General features: G+C 38.4%; 1 protein-coding gene across 7 annotated transcripts in view; it reads left to right on the top strand.

Moving 5' to 3' along the window:
- Positions 1–16,656, top strand: part of AHCTF1 (AT-hook containing transcription factor 1) — a 93,973-nt gene that overhangs the window by 43,359 nt on the left and 33,958 nt on the right. For all 7 annotated transcript variants that reach the window (XR_010114624.1, XM_055234678.2, XM_055234673.2 and 4 more), the window contains exons 18-24: positions 570–693; positions 854–910; positions 1,725–1,871; positions 3,398–3,585; positions 12,373–12,517; positions 12,594–12,725; positions 13,429–13,579. Coding sequence is in view for 6 of the 7 variants with exons in the window: in XM_055234678.2 (XP_055090653.1) it covers positions 570–693; positions 854–910; positions 1,725–1,871; positions 3,398–3,585; positions 12,373–12,517; positions 12,594–12,725; positions 13,429–13,579 (944 nt within the window). In the remaining variant the exon portion in view is untranslated. The remainder of the gene's footprint in view (positions 1–569; positions 694–853; positions 911–1,724; positions 1,872–3,397; positions 3,586–12,372; positions 12,518–12,593; positions 12,726–13,428; positions 13,580–16,656) is intronic.

Genomic DNA, 16,656 nt, shown 5'->3' with positions numbered 1-16,656 from the left:
ATATGGTGAAAAATAGAATGGTCACTGGCTGGATGGACCACATGGGGACCTCACCTTGACTGACTGGCTTGTTGATGACTGAACTTGAGGCAACTTAAGGGCTTATCCGACTAACTCTCCTTGATGTCTGTAGTTCTAATCATGCTAACTAGGGTCCAATTCCCCATTCTCTCCTCTCTCCCTGTTTTTAGAGACAGGGTCTCTGTTGCCCAGGCTGCAGTGCAGTGGCATGTGTATAGCTCACTTTAAACTCCTGGGCTCCAATGATCCTCCTTCCTTATCCTCCTGAGTAGCTAGGACTACCGGTGCACACCACCATGCCCAGCTAGTTTTTGTATTTTCTTTAGAACTGGGGTCTTGCTGTGTTGCCCAGACTGGTCTCAAACTCCTGACCTTGAGTGATCCTCCTGCCTTGGCCTCCCAAATCACTGGGATTACAGGCATAAGCCACCATGCCCAGCCTCTTCTCTCTTTGGTAGTTGAGATTATTACTTTTAGTATTTTGATGCTGGTTGCTTTGATATTAACATTGATACTTAAAATAAGTCTTGACTTTTCCCTGATTGCAGAGGGAAGTGGAATCCCGATTGCTTGATGATTGATGGACTGGTTTCTCAGTTAGGAGAGCGAATTGAGAAGTTGTGGAAACGAGATGAAGGAGGCACAGGAAAATATCCTCCTGCTAGTCTGCATGTAGGTTTGCAGTAATATGCTATCATTTAGAGTCTACAAAGCTGGGGAGGGAGGAGACGTGCTTAGCTGTGTGTCTGGCACAAACTGAGGAAAACAAGAAGCATGAATGAATCAATGACTGTGTAAGATCCACTGAAGGTTTTATCCCTTTGTGTTATAGGCAGTACTTGATATGTACCTATTAGACGGCGTTACTGAAGCAGCGAAACATTCTATTGTATCCTTTTAAGTTTTATCCATTGTTTATGTATTATTAAAATTATAAAATTTCAAGAGTAGTAGAAACCTGACATATCTGATTGCAAGGTTGAATTTTGGTTTTGTTTTCTTAAGAAGAGGTGCTAACCCAGGATCTGTTGTTTGGGCTCAGATGGCCTATGATCAACCTAAAACTATATGCAAAATTTTGTTTTATATTTGTTTTTCTAGGTATAGGGTACTTGGCTTTTATCAGATACTTAAATGTGTCCAAGACACTCAAAAAGTTAACAACAGTTGCTCTAAAATACTGCTACCAAGTGGTCACTATCAATGGCATTAACCTCTGTGCTGGAAATGAGTACATTATAAGTTAGCATGATAGTACCTTAGGCATTATTTGAATCCTGTAGTCTTTGTGATAATATTTTTGTGCTAATGTTAGTTAGTCTAAAAATGTATAATTCCATTTATAATTTATAAGCTAGATGATGTTTGATTAAGCTGCCATCTTTTGCTAGATCATTAGAAATTCGCATATATCTTTGTTTCTTGTATATACTGAGCTACTGACTTCATAAAAATACGCTTTATTTCCTTTGTGGTGCTGATAATAAAATACTGAGAATGAGTGAAGTTGGTGTGGGACTGGTTGTACACACATTTACTAAAACTATCTTCTCATTGCTGACTCTCCATGATGGCTTTCTAAACACTAAAAACAGGCCTTTCAAGTCTCTTTTAATGCTACATTTTGTTGCTACCTCTTGTAAATATATATGTAGGAAGTTTTTGTTGTTGTATTTTATTGTCCTTAATCTGCTTTTTAAAAGACCATATATTTGCTACTTGATATTATGTATTCCTTTCCCAACAAAACAGACACTCCCATTGAATCTTTCCCAACTATATTTGCCATTTCTTGGGGCCAAGTTAAACTTATTCAGGGGTTTTGGTTGATAGATCATAATGACTATGAGGTAAGTCTATTCACTTACAGCGTAAACTTTCATGAATTACTAGAATTTTAGAAAATGCACATAATTTAAATTTGGTATTAAAAGATAAGATACAGTCTACTTCTAAAAACAGTTGAGGAAGGACTCAGTTTAATCAGTACCTTTACCAAGCACTATTTTAGAAGGCAAGAATATAAAGATAACAATTCAGAACCCCAGATTTCTTACTGTTTAAAGAAGGAAACTAGTAAGTAAGTAATTATGATAGTGCAGATACAGTGATCGTTATATTAGAGAGATGTTTGGGGTGTTGGGGGAACCATGGAAGGCAAGATTTGGCCTTGATATATGAATTGGTGATGGGAAGATCTTATAAAATAGTGTGATGGGGTCTCAGAGGTATCAGGTTTTTTATAAGGCTTTTATTCTTTAAAATACAGTTATCACTCAGTATCTGTGCGGAATTGGTTCCAGGATCCAGAAACATACCAAAATTCACAGAGGCTCATGTCTCTTATATAAAATGGCATAGTGTTTGCATATATCCTGTGTACATCCTCTTGTATACCATCGGCCCTCTGTGTCCATGGATTCTACATCCGTGGCTTCAATCAACTATAGATCAGAAATATTCAGGGGAAAAAATTGGGCCTGTACTGAACATGTACAGACATTTTTCTTTTCATTATTCCCTAGACATTACACTGTAACAATTATTTACATGGTATTTACACTTCATTGGGTATTTTAAGTCGTCTCTAGATCTTGATCTTTAAATCATCTGTAGATTACTTATAATATCTAATATAATGTAAATGCTGTGTGAATAGTTTATTCTGTATTGTTTTTATTTGTGTTATGTTTTATCATTATTCTGTTATTTTTTATTTTTATTTATTTATTTTGAGATGGAGTCTCGCTCTGTCACCCAGGCTGGAGTGCAGTGGCACGATCTTGTCTCACTGCAGCCTGTGCCTCCCGGGTTCAAGCAATTCTCCTGCCTCAACCTCCCAAGTAGCTGGGACTACAGGTACGCACCACCCTACCTGGCTAATTTTTACATTTTTAGTAGAGACGAGGTTTCACCACATTGATCATGGTGGTCGTGAAATCCTGACCTCAACTGATCTGCCCACCTCAGCCTCCCAAAGTGCTGGGATGATAGGCATGAGCCACTGCACTTTTTTTTTTAAACTTACTTTTGTTTGTTTTAGAGACTGAGTTTTGCCATGTTGCCCAGGCTGGTTTTGAACTCCTGAGCTCAAGCAGTCCGCTTGTCTTGGCCTCCCAAAGTGCGGAGATTACAGGCATGAGCCACCGCGCCCAGCTTTATTTTTTCAAATGTTTTCTATCTGCACTTAGTTCGGTCTGCAGATATGGATCCTGTAGATACTGAGAGCCAACTCTATATACCACAGATTAAAGTAGGTTTTTTCAGCTTATATTTAAACAGGTCTTATCTTGATTTTTGTGGTTTTTAGTGTTAGGTTTACCTACTTTGTCTAAATGTATAGGATTATATTTAACACTTTTCATGTTATTTCCAGAGTGGTTTGGATCTTTTGTTTCATCCAGCTACTGCGAAACCTTTGTCATGGCAACATTCAAAGATTATTCAGGCATTCATGAGTCAGGGCGAGCACAGACAAGCCCTCAGATATATTCAGACAATGAAGCCAACAGTGTCCAGTGGTAGCGATGTTATCCTTCACCTCACTGTTTTGCTTTTTAATAGGTAAGTACATCTTTTGGAAGTATAAAGTCTTTGTCATATCTGTTAATAAAATGGAATTGATGAAATAGACAATGGCAATATACAGTTGGCTGTTAAGTCAGTAAAGTCAGTCCTTTGTATTAGTGCGTTCTGCATCAAATTCAGATTGAAAATACAGAATTCATGGGATGTAAAACCTGCATATATGGAAGGTCAGCTTTTCATATACATGGGCTCTGCAGGACCAACTTTGAAACTTGAGTATGTGTGGATTTTGGTATCCATGGGGATCCTGGAACCAGTCCCCCCAAGGATACTGAGGGACAACTGTATAATATTTTACTTTTGTTGCATTAATATTCTTAATGTTTATTGGTCTTTCAGTGTTAAGAAAAACATACAACACCTTTTATCTAGAATAAGATAAGTACCTTGAATAAAAGGGAGGGGTGCCAAATTGAGATTTATAATTATATTTGTTGCCAGTTGACAACATCGACAGTTGTCCTACCTGGACAGCTGAGGGTTTAGTATGCTGAAAAGGAGTCAGGAATAGAGAGGAAGAATGAAGTGATACAGTTGACAAATTGAGAATTTGTATTCAGTAATGGTACTCTGATATTTTTGTTAATATTGGTTGTTTGAGTATTGGAATTCTTTGTATTTGAATTTTGTCATTGCATTTGCCCTATTGCATCCTCATAGAAAGAAAATCTTAAGGAAGTGTCTGGTTTCGTGTCTTAATACTTCAACCAGATTTGAGCAAGTGATATCTTTGTTTCTTCTTGTGCAGATTTTAATGTTCTCTAATCAGTGTATTTGCCATTTACGTAATAATGATTATTAGTCTCACCTATGTAGTAACTGTGAGAAAGCTAAATGGCATGATTGGAAGTACAGTGGTATGGTTATTGGGTTTTCTTATGAACTAAGCTGGAGAAATTGCTTGGAGCTGAAATTCCTTTCTAGACTTACTTTATACCGCTTTTATTGGTTTTATTCAACCCTATTGATCATTTTTATATTTTTAGAAATTAGTTACTTTACCTCACTGTGTTATACATGAACTATCACTTCTGTGTCAGCACTCTGAAAGTTACATATTCTTGGTTCTCTTTGGTTAAATAGCATGTACTTCTAAGGATAAGAGGGTAAGATCTACACATTTCAAGCAGAAGAAAAGAAGTTTAATAATTGGTTAGACATAGAACCTTAACAGTAATGAATTAGCAAGTACTTGTTGAAATAATCTGGCTTAGCAAAAATGTTTAGATAGCTTAATCTAGAATCAATACTGAAATTTTTTATGAGATCAAAATTGTAGTTTCGGCCGGGCGCAGTAGCTCACGCTTGTAATCCCAGCACTTTGGGAGGCCGAGGCGGGCGGATCACGAGGTCAGGAGATCGAGACCACGGTGAAACCCCGTCGCTACTAAAAAAATACAAAAAATTAGCTGGGCGTGGTGGCGGGCGCCTGTAGTCCCAGCTACTCGGAGAGGCTGAGGCAGGAGAATGGCGTGAACCCGGGAGGCGGAGCTTGCAGTGAGCTGAGATTGCGCCACTGCACTCCAGCCTGGGTGACAGAGCGAGACTCCGTCTCAAAAAAAAAAAAAAAAATTGTAGTTTTAATAAGATTTACTGTAAGAACAAAATAATTTAAAGAAGCTAAATGTGATAACTGTTGAATAAATGGGTGAAGAGTTCTAGTACTGGGTTGGAAACCAGCATATAAATTTTTTTTCATTTGCATGTACATCTCTTTAGTGATGTTAAAGTGTTGATACTTAATCACTAATGCTTACGTCAGAAAGGCAGGTGTTGGAACTTTGGAAGAAACATGTTTGGAAGGTTGCTGATTTTTCTCCTTCTTTTGATTCCAGATGTCCTTCTTTAATTCATCCAGAGCATGTTTCTCTGATTTGCCAAGTTTTAATTTCCTTTACCTTTGCCATACAGTAAACAAACACTAATAAATAGTTTAATTTCTAAACCTTATTTTTTTTAAGTTGGAAAAAGTCTCAATTATCCAGTCCCCAGAAAACTAGCACATTAAGGCTCCTATACATTAAATACAGAAATAAAAACAACCACTCAAAATGCTGTTTGTGAGATAGCTTGTATTCGGATTTAAGAAATGTTTAAAAATAATTACTAGTCCTGTAAATAGAGAATGACTTCAGGGTTGCTAAGAAGTCAGAGAACACTGTTGAAAGTGCAGGTGATAGTTTTTATTGAAACACCTTAGGAGAAAGCTGCTTAAATTTTTGAACTGATAATTTTGCAAAAGGCAGCCATGTTTATTGCCCAGGAGATGATGTAACAGTATACTTTACACTTCACTTTTATCAGAAGGAAGCAAATAACAAGAAAACAAGCTGATTTACCGGGACTTATTCAAGAAAACAAAGTTTCTCAGTATCTCCTGCGGTCGTACATAATCACCTAATTTGTTCAAATACCTACATCTCTAGTCCAGCAGTGTTTAATCAGTATATCCTTGAACCATGGATAGAGGTTACAATTGGGAAATTTGAACTAAAAGTCCGAGAAGTTAAGCTGCACAATGGTCTAACACCCAAATGATTTGATTGCATAAAGATAGTTGAAATGGCTGAAAAAGTCTTAATATTTAAAGCATCAGACACTAACACTCTCCCCAGACTCACGCTTCTGGCTGTACAGCCTCACTCCTGACCTCAGGAGGTTTTGCTCTGTTTTGAACTATTAATTTATGTTAGTGATAGTTTATTAATTTGCACCCTTACAAATAATGTTATTGAAACAGCCAGTTATTGTAGCAAAGATGTTAAGAGCAAAATGTTTGGACTCAAATAGATTGGGATTTAAATCTAAACTATGCCACTTTGTGAAATAGGATCAAAAGCAATTCAGTTATCCTCTCTGAGCCTGAGTTTCCTCATTAAGAGCATCTTTGCATTTCTCTAAAACTTTATGCTGGTAGCTTTTCAATTTTATGAGCTATATATACGGACATACCATCACAACTGTGGCGTGGCTGTTTTATGTGCAAATTAACCATGATGCACCATACAGCAACAGACTTATAAATAAAGGCTATAGATAATTCAGCTACTAACATTGATTATTCAGTCTTAGGATCATAAATATACAAGAAAGCCGAAAAATCCTTTTTTATAGGCATAATTTTTCCTCTTTCTTTGTTATGTGGGTTTATTTTTCTGTACTTTTAACTCAGGTTGGATGATTATTTCATTTTCAGCCCTTTTTCTTTGTAATACAAAAATATAAATCGAATGTCCTACATAGCACCTTAGCAGCATCCCATAATTTTCATTATGATTCTGTTCTAAATATTTTTAAATTTTCATTATGGTTATTTTCCCTATCTATGATTTAGAAGTTTTAATTTACAAATAATGGGTTTTAAAAATTGTGTTGTTGGCTTCTAAATTGTTTTGTAATCACATAATGTGATCCATGTGGTACCTGACCTTTAAAATTTGCTAAGACTTGCTCTGTTTAAAAGTAATAATAGGCCAGGCGCGGTGGCTCACGCCTATAATCCCAGCACTTTGGGAGGCCGAGGCAGGTGGATCACGAGGTCAGGAGATCGAGACCATCCTGGCTAACACAGTGAAACCCCGTCTCTACTAAAAATACAAAAAATTAGCTGGACGAGGTGGTGCACACCTGTAGTCCCAGCTACTCAGGAGGCTGAGGCAGGAGAATGGCATGAACCCAGGAGGCGGAGCTTGCAGTGAGCAGAGATCACACCATTGCACTCCAGCCTGGGCAACAGAGTGAGACTCGGTCTCAAAAAAAAAAAAAAAAAGTAATAATAATAAAGACCAGGCACAGTGGCTCATCCCTGTAATCCCAGCACTTTGGGAGGCTGAGGTAGGAGGATTGCTTGAGCCCAGGACCCAGCTGGGCAACATAGGGAGACCCTTCTTCTTCTTCTTTTTTTTTTTTTTTTTTTTTTGAGACAGAGCCTTGCTCTGTCGCCCAGGCTGGGGTGCAGTGGCATGATCTCAGCTCACTCCAACCTCTGCCTCCCAGGTTCAAGCGATTCTCCTGCCTCAGCCTCCCGAGTAGCTGGGATTACAGGTGCCGGCCATCACTCCCACCTAATTTTTGTATTTTTAGTAGAGACGGGGTTTCACTGTGTTGGTCAGGCTGGTCTTGAACTCCTGACCTCAGGTGATCTGCCCGCCTCGGCCTCCCAAAGTGCTGGGATTACAGGCATGAACCTCCTTGCCCAGCTGACCCTGCTTCTATTTAAAAAAATTTTTTTTGGTAAGACTTGATTTACCCACTGATAAGTACTCAATGTATTCTCCATTTAATAGGTGAAATGTCAAATATATTTGTCCCCATGATCAAGTTTGTTCGTTGCATGGTTTTAATCTTTCTGTGTCCTGAATAATTTTTTTTCCTAGTCTGTTTTGTAAGTTACTAAGTATGTGAAGTTGCTGACACTAATGGTGGATGTCTCAGTTCCTCACAATATTGCCAGCTTTTTGTATTTTGAATATTAGGTACATAAGAGTTTTAATTTGTTCTTTTTTAAAATGACTTTTAAAGTTATTATATGGTAACCTTCTTTATTATGAATACTTGTTAATGTAGGCACACAAATAACCTTTTTTATTTATATCCTGTATATATATTTCCCCAGTCTTTTTACTTTACTCCAGTCACTAGAAATCAGTGGTTGGTTGTTTACCTCTCTTGAATGTCTTTTTGTATTGTGGTCTCCACCGTGCATTTCATAATGCATATTTACATTTGGTCTAGCATGTTTAGAGAGTTTGCCACAGGATGGCTTTTCAGTCTGTCTTTGCTGTATTGCCAAGAACCCCCATGCATTCCCTATTAAAATGACTTCTATATCTTTTACTGCCAACATGCTAGCCTAGCCTTTCATAAATTAATTTTCTTACTGTTCTTCCTAGCATCATTATTGTCTTCTGTAGGAAGCAAGAGAATAGTGAGAATTTGGAGACTTTGTTTTAAAACATTTGTTAAATGTTGGCAATGGATTTCTTGAAGTTGAAAGTGTTTTCCTGCTATGGGGGAAACTGGGAAAGAACATTATCATTTGTCATTTGTTGTTAAAAATACTCTCTATACTATCATCAAATTAATATTTGGTAAATCATAAAGTAAGTTTATCTTACTCCTGCTAGTTTGTCTGATCAACTGGGAGTAGGTATCACAGTTTAAAGTGGAATTTTTTTTTTTTTTTTTTTGAGCTAGAGTCTCGCTCTGTCTGCCAGGCTGGATGGAGTGCAGTGGCGCGATCTCGGCTCACTGTAACCTCCACCTCCCGGGTTCAAGTGATTCTCCTGCCTCAGGCTCCTGAATAGCTGGGATTACAGGCACGCGCCACCACGACCAGGCTAATTTTTGTATTTTTAGTAGAGACAGGGTTTTACCATGTTGGTCAGGCTGGCCTTGAATTCCTGACCTCATGATCTGCCTGCCTCGGCCTCCCAAAGTGCTGGGATTACAGGCATGAGCCACCGCACCCGGCCTAAAGTGGAAAACTTTTAAAATATATAATGCCTATTATATATATTATACATATATATATAAAACAAATAACATACTGTTTTTGATAATAAGCTATTTATATGCTTCAGTGTTTAAGAGGTAGGAATCATGACACAGTGAATTCCCAACTGCCTGTTTCCTCTTCGTAACCAGTAGTGTGAATAACTTCTAGTGTATTCTTCCTAAGATCTTCTAAACAAATGTTAACAAATGCCTATATGTTCTCTCCCACTAAACCCTTTTAACAGATAAAAACAGCATACTGTATACCCTTCTGACTGTACACCCTTCTGCAATATATTTTTCACTTTAGTTTGGTGCTAATTTTATAATTACATAAAGAATTTGCTTTTTAACTATTGCATAGTAGTTCATTATTTGGATGGCTGTACCATTTTATTTTAAATGAGTTCTCCCTTTTTTTTGCCGGGGTTGGGGGAACAGAGTCTCACTTTGTCACCCAGGCTGGAGTGTAGTGGAGCAGTTTCGGCTCACTGCAACATCTGCCTCCCGGTTTCAAGCCGATTTTCCTGCCTCAGTCTCGCAAGTAGCTGGGATTACAGGCATGCACCACCACGCCTTGCTAATTTTTGTATTCTTAGTAGCGACAGGGTTTCGCCATGTTGGCCGGGCTGGTCTCAAGCTCCTGACCTCAGGTGATCGATCCACCTGTGTCAGTCTCCCAAAGCGCTGGGATTACAGGCTTGAGCTGCCACAGCTTGCCCTAATTATTAATAGTTCTCTGTAATGAACATTTAGGTTGTTTCAACCTTTAGCCATTCTAAACAATGCTATGATGAGTAACCACATAATGCACATGTGCCAATTTATAGAATAAAATCCTAGGGTGAAAGGATGTTTGCCGTCGTAATTTTGGTAGTTTAATTTTGACAAGTAGGGCAAATTACCCTCCATCAAGGTTATGACAACTTAATCCTCCTCTCAATTACCGTATGCTATGTCTTTTATCAACACAGCGTACCAGTTACTTTTTGTCTCTTCATCTCATAGGTAAAAATGGTAGTTTTAATATGTTTGGTCTCACTATAATAGTGGAATGTATCTTTTTTTAAAGAGCTATTTCTTTTGTGACCTGCCCATTAAAATCTTTGTCTTTTTTTCCTGTGTTGTTGGGATTTTTCTTACTGATTTATAGCCGCTTTGTATACATTAGGGAAATCAACGTTGTTGTGAGATTTAATAATGAAATGTTCATCTTATCCTCTATTTTTCTTTATACAAAAATGTTCTGCTTTTAACATTTCTAGATTTGGGTTTAGGGAAAAATGACTATATTTCTGTGCACACGAACACACACAGATGAACGCTCTTCTACACTCAAGTTACAATGATTCTACCGTCTAGTAAGAGAAGTACGAGGCAATTTCAGGTGTAAATTTTTAGGGAATACCTCCACACATTGTACTTCTTGAGTTGTTGGCCTGTATAAGCCCTGTGGAATAGGTGGAAATACTCTAGTCCCAGAACAACAAAATTAACAGATGGCCCTGATCTGCCAACAGTGGGTCCATTTGCTTCCCAAAGTAACTTTGTATTCACAGAAAGTCTAGGGCAGTGCAATCTTGCCATTTTTTATTCTGCCTTGGAAGTTGTCAGCCTCCAAAAATTTTAACTGCCAGATTGATCATTGCCATTCTTAGTGTATATCTTCAGAACTTTTTCTTTTCTACTTAAATAAATATATAAACAAGTTTTATTGGTTAATTTTTTTAATTGTCATTTTCATACTGTTTTTAACTTGCTTTTTAAAAAACTAATGATTTTCCAAGTTAATACATGTTTTCCTCATATAGGGCTACATTGTAATTCATTGTTTCACTGTATATTCATTTTTTTTTTTTTTTTTTTTTGAGACAGAATCTTGTTCTGTCTGCCAGGCTGGAGTGCAGTAGCATGATCATAGCTCACTGCAGCCTTGACCTCCTAGGATCAAGCAATCCTCCCACCTTAGCCTGCTGAATAGCTGGCTATTCACCACCAGGCACACACCACCATGCCCGGCTAATTTTTGTATTTTTTTGTAGTTAGGGTCTCACCACGTTGCCCAGGTTGGTCTTGAACTCCTAGGCTCAAGTGATCTGCCCACACTGGCCTCCCAAAGTGTTGGGATTACAGGCATGAGCCGTTATTCCTGGCCCTCACTGTATATTCTTATACTTAATCTTTTGCAATTTTTTTTTTTTTTTTTTTTTGAGACGGAGTCTCGCTCTGTCGCCCAGGCTGGAGTGCAGTGGCGCAATCTCGGCTCACTGCAAGCTCCGCCTCCTGGGTTCACGCCATTCTCCTGCCTCAGCCTCTCCGAGTAGCTGGGACTACAGGCGCCCACCACCACGCCCGGCTAATTTTTTGTATTTTTTTAGTAGAGACGGGGTTTCACCGTGGTCTCGATCTCCTGACCTCGTGATCTGCCCACCTCGGCCTCCCAAAGTGCTGGGATTACAAGCGTGAGCCACCGCGCCCGGCCATCTTTTGCAATTTTTGCTGGTGTTTCTGTAGACTATATTCTTTGCATTGGGATCATTGGGTCAAGACCTGTATTTAATTATAATTTTTATAGATATGCTCAAGTGAACCTTCAAGATAATCCTGTCGGTGGGGTATGAGTTGAACACTGGCATTAAAAAATATATAAATAAATAAATAATAGTTTAAAAAAAGCTCCTACCTGATTCTGGAAGATTCTGTGTAAGAAACACCCCTTCATTTAAATGATCTTATTGCACACAAAAGGATGTCTCAGCACCTCTGCATGGTGTCTGAGACTGCCAAATTTAACCCAAGTTCTCCAGTCTGATCTTGCTGCAAATCAACCAAAAAACATCTGCTGCTAAGCTGCCCCCTCCCTTCGTGAACACGGTGTGCTTGTTTCCACCTTTAGGCCTCAGTCTTTCCCACGCTCCCCACCGAGTGTCACTTCTTTAAAAGCCGACGTTCCTCTGTCACCACGCCAATCATTCAGCTCTATCCAGACCACATTAGTTTTTTGTCTTCTTTGAATTTTTGTCTACTTTGCTTTATTATTATTTTATATCTAAAAAGCAGCATAAAATTCTTTAAACATGTCATTTTGCTGACATGCTTAGCAAGATTATTATGCAGTACTTAGTATTCAACAAATTTTTAAAGTACTTTTCAATTATTTGTAAAGATACTTTATGAAGTATCTTTGAAATTCTACATGTAGATTTCTTGTTTTGTACATTTAAATAGCTTTTTCTAAAACTAAACTTTGATAAATACTGCTTTCAGGTGCATGGTTGAAGCCTGGAGTTTTTTGCGGCAACATTGCAATAGGTTGAATATAGAGGAGTTACTGAAGCACATGTATGAAGTCTGTCAGGAAATGGGCTTAATGGAAGATTTACTGAAGTTACCGTTCACAGACACTGAGCAGGTAATTACTTACCAATGTAAACTTGTCAGAAATTCAAGATAAATTGGTAGTTTACAATCTGTTTTGTTCTTTTTAGGAATGTTTAGTGAAATTTTTGCAGTCCAGTGCCAGTGTTCAGAGTCATGAATTCCTTTTAGTGCACCATTTGCAGCGTGCCAATTATGTGCCTGCCTTGAAGCTGAACCAAACTCTGAAGATTAATGTTATGGTATGATTAAAGTTGTCTTATTATGGGGGATAAGAGAATAAGGAAAACTGGAGGCTTTTTTGGTTTGTTATGTAAGAGCTTACAGTTTGGTAACCACTGTGCCTAGCATTACCTTGAACTTAGAGAATCCTCAATTCATCTCTGTAACAGAATTGGGAACAGGCTATTACCACGTAATTCTTTTACGTATGCCATTTATGTTCTGATGTCTGCCTACAATATTGCCATTTCACTCAGGGAAAACGAAGATGTAGAGGCCAGCAGTAAGGGTTATATAGTACAAAGATCATTGGACTTCAAGGGTCAGACTAATTCTTCATTTACTCTGTGTGCTTGGGATACACCCTGAGTCTTGCTTTTATCAACTGTAAAATGATAAAATCTCCTTGTGAGGTTGTTTTGAGGATGCACAGAGATGTGTGTGAAGCAGAATGTTGCCTGACACGTGTGGATGCTTAATAACCATTGTTTTTATTAGTTGTGAAGAATCAAGGCTTGGTAGCGAGATTTGGAATTTATTGATGGGTAAGGATTGATAAAACAATTAGATATGTGGATGAAGTTCTTGGTTTGGAAAAATGGATATGTAGGTAGAAGGAAGATATTTTAGGAAATTCATAGTTTTATTTTAAATGGTAAATATAGAATTATAGTACCTAACATTTTGAAGGTTAAATTTTTTACCAATTTTGATGTTTAATAGAATGATCGTGATCCTCGTTTGAGGGAGAGATCACTGGCTCGAAATTCTATATTAGACCAGTATGGAAAAATCCTTCCTAGAGTCCATCGAAAATTAGCCATTGAACGAGCTAAGCCTTATCATCTGTCAACATCATCAGTTTTTCGATTAGGTAAGAATTTCATTGAAGAATATCATAATCTATTGGATCAAAAAAGATACTGAATGATTACTTTTCTGAAACCACCTTCAAAGTAGCTACTCTCGCTAACACATACAGGCATGCCTTGGAGATACTGCTGGTTTGGTTCCAGATCACTGCAATGAAGTGACTATCACAAGAACGCTAGTCTTCTGAAGTTTTGGTTTCCCATTGCATAATGTTTACACGGTACTTCTAAGTGTGCAATAGCATTATTCTTAAAACCAGTGTGCATACCTTAATTTTGAAATGCAATATTGCTAAAAAATGCTAAGGATCAACTGAGCCTTCTGTGAGTCGTAATCCTTTTGCTAATAAAGGGTCTTCTCTCAATGTGGATGGCTGCTGACTGATCAGCATGGTGATTACTGAAGGTTGTGGTGGCGGTGACCGTTTCTTACGATGACGCAGTGAAGTTTGCCATGTCAATTTACTCTTCCGTCCCCTAGAGTTTCTCTGTAGCGTCTGATACCGTTTGATAGCATTTTAGCCATAGAATTTCTTTCAAAATGACTGAGTCCTCTCAAACCCTGCCTCTGCCCTGTCATCTTAAGTTTATGTAATTTTCTGAATGCCTGGTGAGTAATAAACTACTCTACAAGAAGGCAGGTTTTGGTCAATCGGACTTTTTATTATTTGGCTTCTAAGTAAGGAGGACAACACCGGGAGGATTCTCCAAAGCAGTGTCCAGCTGAGGGAAAGTGACAGGAGGGTTTTATGGGGAGGGGAGAGGTTGTGTCATTGTACGTAAAGGAGTGGTCCCAGTTGTGTAGACTTAGTTACTGTGTCAGTATATAGGTTGCATGTCATGGTAAGGAAATTGTAGCACCTCCTGGGGTGGACACTTCAGTATGGTGGTAAAGAAAGTTCATTCTGGTTTATCTATAATATAAGTTGTTGGCCTGTCAGGAGATGGTTTTAACAAAGTAGGTGACTAATATTTTACATAAGGTTTAGGAAGAAACTGGCTAAATAGCAGGAGGCTGTAAAACAGGCTGATTGTTGATTAAATTTCTGTAATCCTGGGAGACTCTCTCTGTTTACAAATTCTCCCCCTAGAGATATGTCACTCCTCATTCTTGAGGGCTGAGAGCCGGAGGTCAGGTTCTTTTGTAACTTTTTCCCTTGTTAATTCTTTTTTTTCCTTCTTTTTTTTATTTTTTATTTTTATTTTTATTTTTTTTTGAGACGGAGCCTTTCTCTGTTGCCCAGGCTGGAGTGCAGTGGCACAATTTTGGCTCACTGCAAGCTCCGCCTCCCGGGTTCATGCCATTCTCCTGCCTCAGCCTCCCGAGTAGCTGGGACTGCAGGCGCCCGCCACATGCCCGCCTAATTTTTTGTATTTTTAGTAGAAACGGGATTTCACTGTGTTAGCCAGGATGGTCTTGATCTCCTGACCTCGTGATCCGCCCGCCTTGGCCTCCCAAAGTGCTGGGATTACAGGCGTGAACCACTGCGCCTGGCCTTGTAACTCTTTAATGTTGTTGAGGGATGCGTGTCTGGAGATGTTAAAGGAGTGAAAATTTTTAGATGCTAAATTTAAATATATTTCAGGATCTCTCAGGATAGGTTGTAATGGCTGATATTGTTGTAGTAAGACCAGCTGTAGTTGAATTTTTTTTAATTTGGAAGATACAAATTTTATTGAGAGGTTCAAGACGTAGGGATAAGTTAATGTTAAACAGGGTGAAGGGAAGGAATCCAGGGCAGCCTGGCTGTGGGGTATATATTTTTTTGGGTGGCCGTTTGGTGGCCACCATGTCAAGTTGGTTTGAAAAATGAGTCACCACCCTTTTTAGTGGTCCTAGCATTTGGGTAAGTGCTCCCCCAGCTAGCTGTTCCCTGCCTTTTATGGAACAGATAAGTCAAAAGGTTTAGCAAGTTAAGGCTACAGTGGGAGCAGCAGTCACTTTTTGTTTGCTTGGCATGTAGAGGAATACATGCCTCAGAGGGACACTTATTTGTCTGAAGATAGAGACATTTAATAGTTATGTTATTTGGCTTTAGGTGTCATCTTTATATAAGGGAAACAGAGGCCCACCTCAAAGATGGTCTCAGTCTCTTTAGTGAGCTGAAATTTTATCATAAATTGTCGGCATGTCTACTTATATATACTAGAAACTGGAGTTTGGCACTCTGTCATGAGTTTTATTTAGTGGGTTGTCTCTAATATTAAAAAAGATTTTAAAATACTAAATATTTTTAATATTAAAATATTAATGGTGATTGTGTCAGGACAGGAGTGAGTTGTATTGAGGTGACAGGTGGTAGTGTCAGAAGCAGCAACCAGGTACCTCCCTTTTGGGTCAGATCTTTTGTCAGCGTAGTAAGTCTGTGTTGGAAGAATATCATAGTGCCTGTATAGTTCACCTATCATTGAATAGTTTAGTAGACTTATACAGTAAGTAGTATTTACTATAGATATGTTAGTCAAGGTGACACAAGGAACGTTTTTGTGGAGGGGATAACTGCAGGAAAGGGGAGCTTGCTCCAGTTTTGTGGGGTGAAAGTGAAGTTTGGGGTCACCACAAATTGCATGGCTTGGACAGGCTAGGCTTGTGGGTGTCTATCGTATTTTCAATATAGGACAGATTCTTTCCCTTTGCTGTGATGCAAGAGAAATGGACTTAGTGTATTGTCTCTAGTATATTTAGTATTGGGACAGATTCTTTCCCTTTGCTATGATGCAAGAGAAATGGACTTAGTGTATTGTCTCTAGTATATTTAGTATTGGGACAAATTCTTTCCCTTTGCTGCGATGCAGGAGAAATTGACTAGTGTATTGTCTCTAGTATATTTAGTATTGGGACAGATTCTTTCCCTTTGCTGCGATGCAGGAGAAATTGACTAGTGAATTGTCTTTCCAGAGACCATCAGCCACAGTAATAAAAGGGACTAAACAGCAGAGGGAGAAAGAGTTTATTTTTTTATATGGTGATTTATCACTGGTTAAGATTTTTTTCTTTTACAGAAGAGTAATGAGTATAGAGAGTTCTATAAGGGGGAAAGTTTGAATATATCAAGAGTATGGCAAGAGCACATTTACT

Source organism: Symphalangus syndactylus, chromosome 19 (genome assembly GCF_028878055.3).
Source record: "Symphalangus syndactylus isolate Jambi chromosome 19, NHGRI_mSymSyn1-v2.1_pri, whole genome shotgun sequence".
NCBI classification, from domain to species: domain Eukaryota; kingdom Metazoa; phylum Chordata; class Mammalia; order Primates; family Hylobatidae; genus Symphalangus; species Symphalangus syndactylus.
The sequence above is the reverse complement of the archived record's forward strand: the minus strand, read 5'-3'. Positions and strand labels throughout refer to the sequence as shown.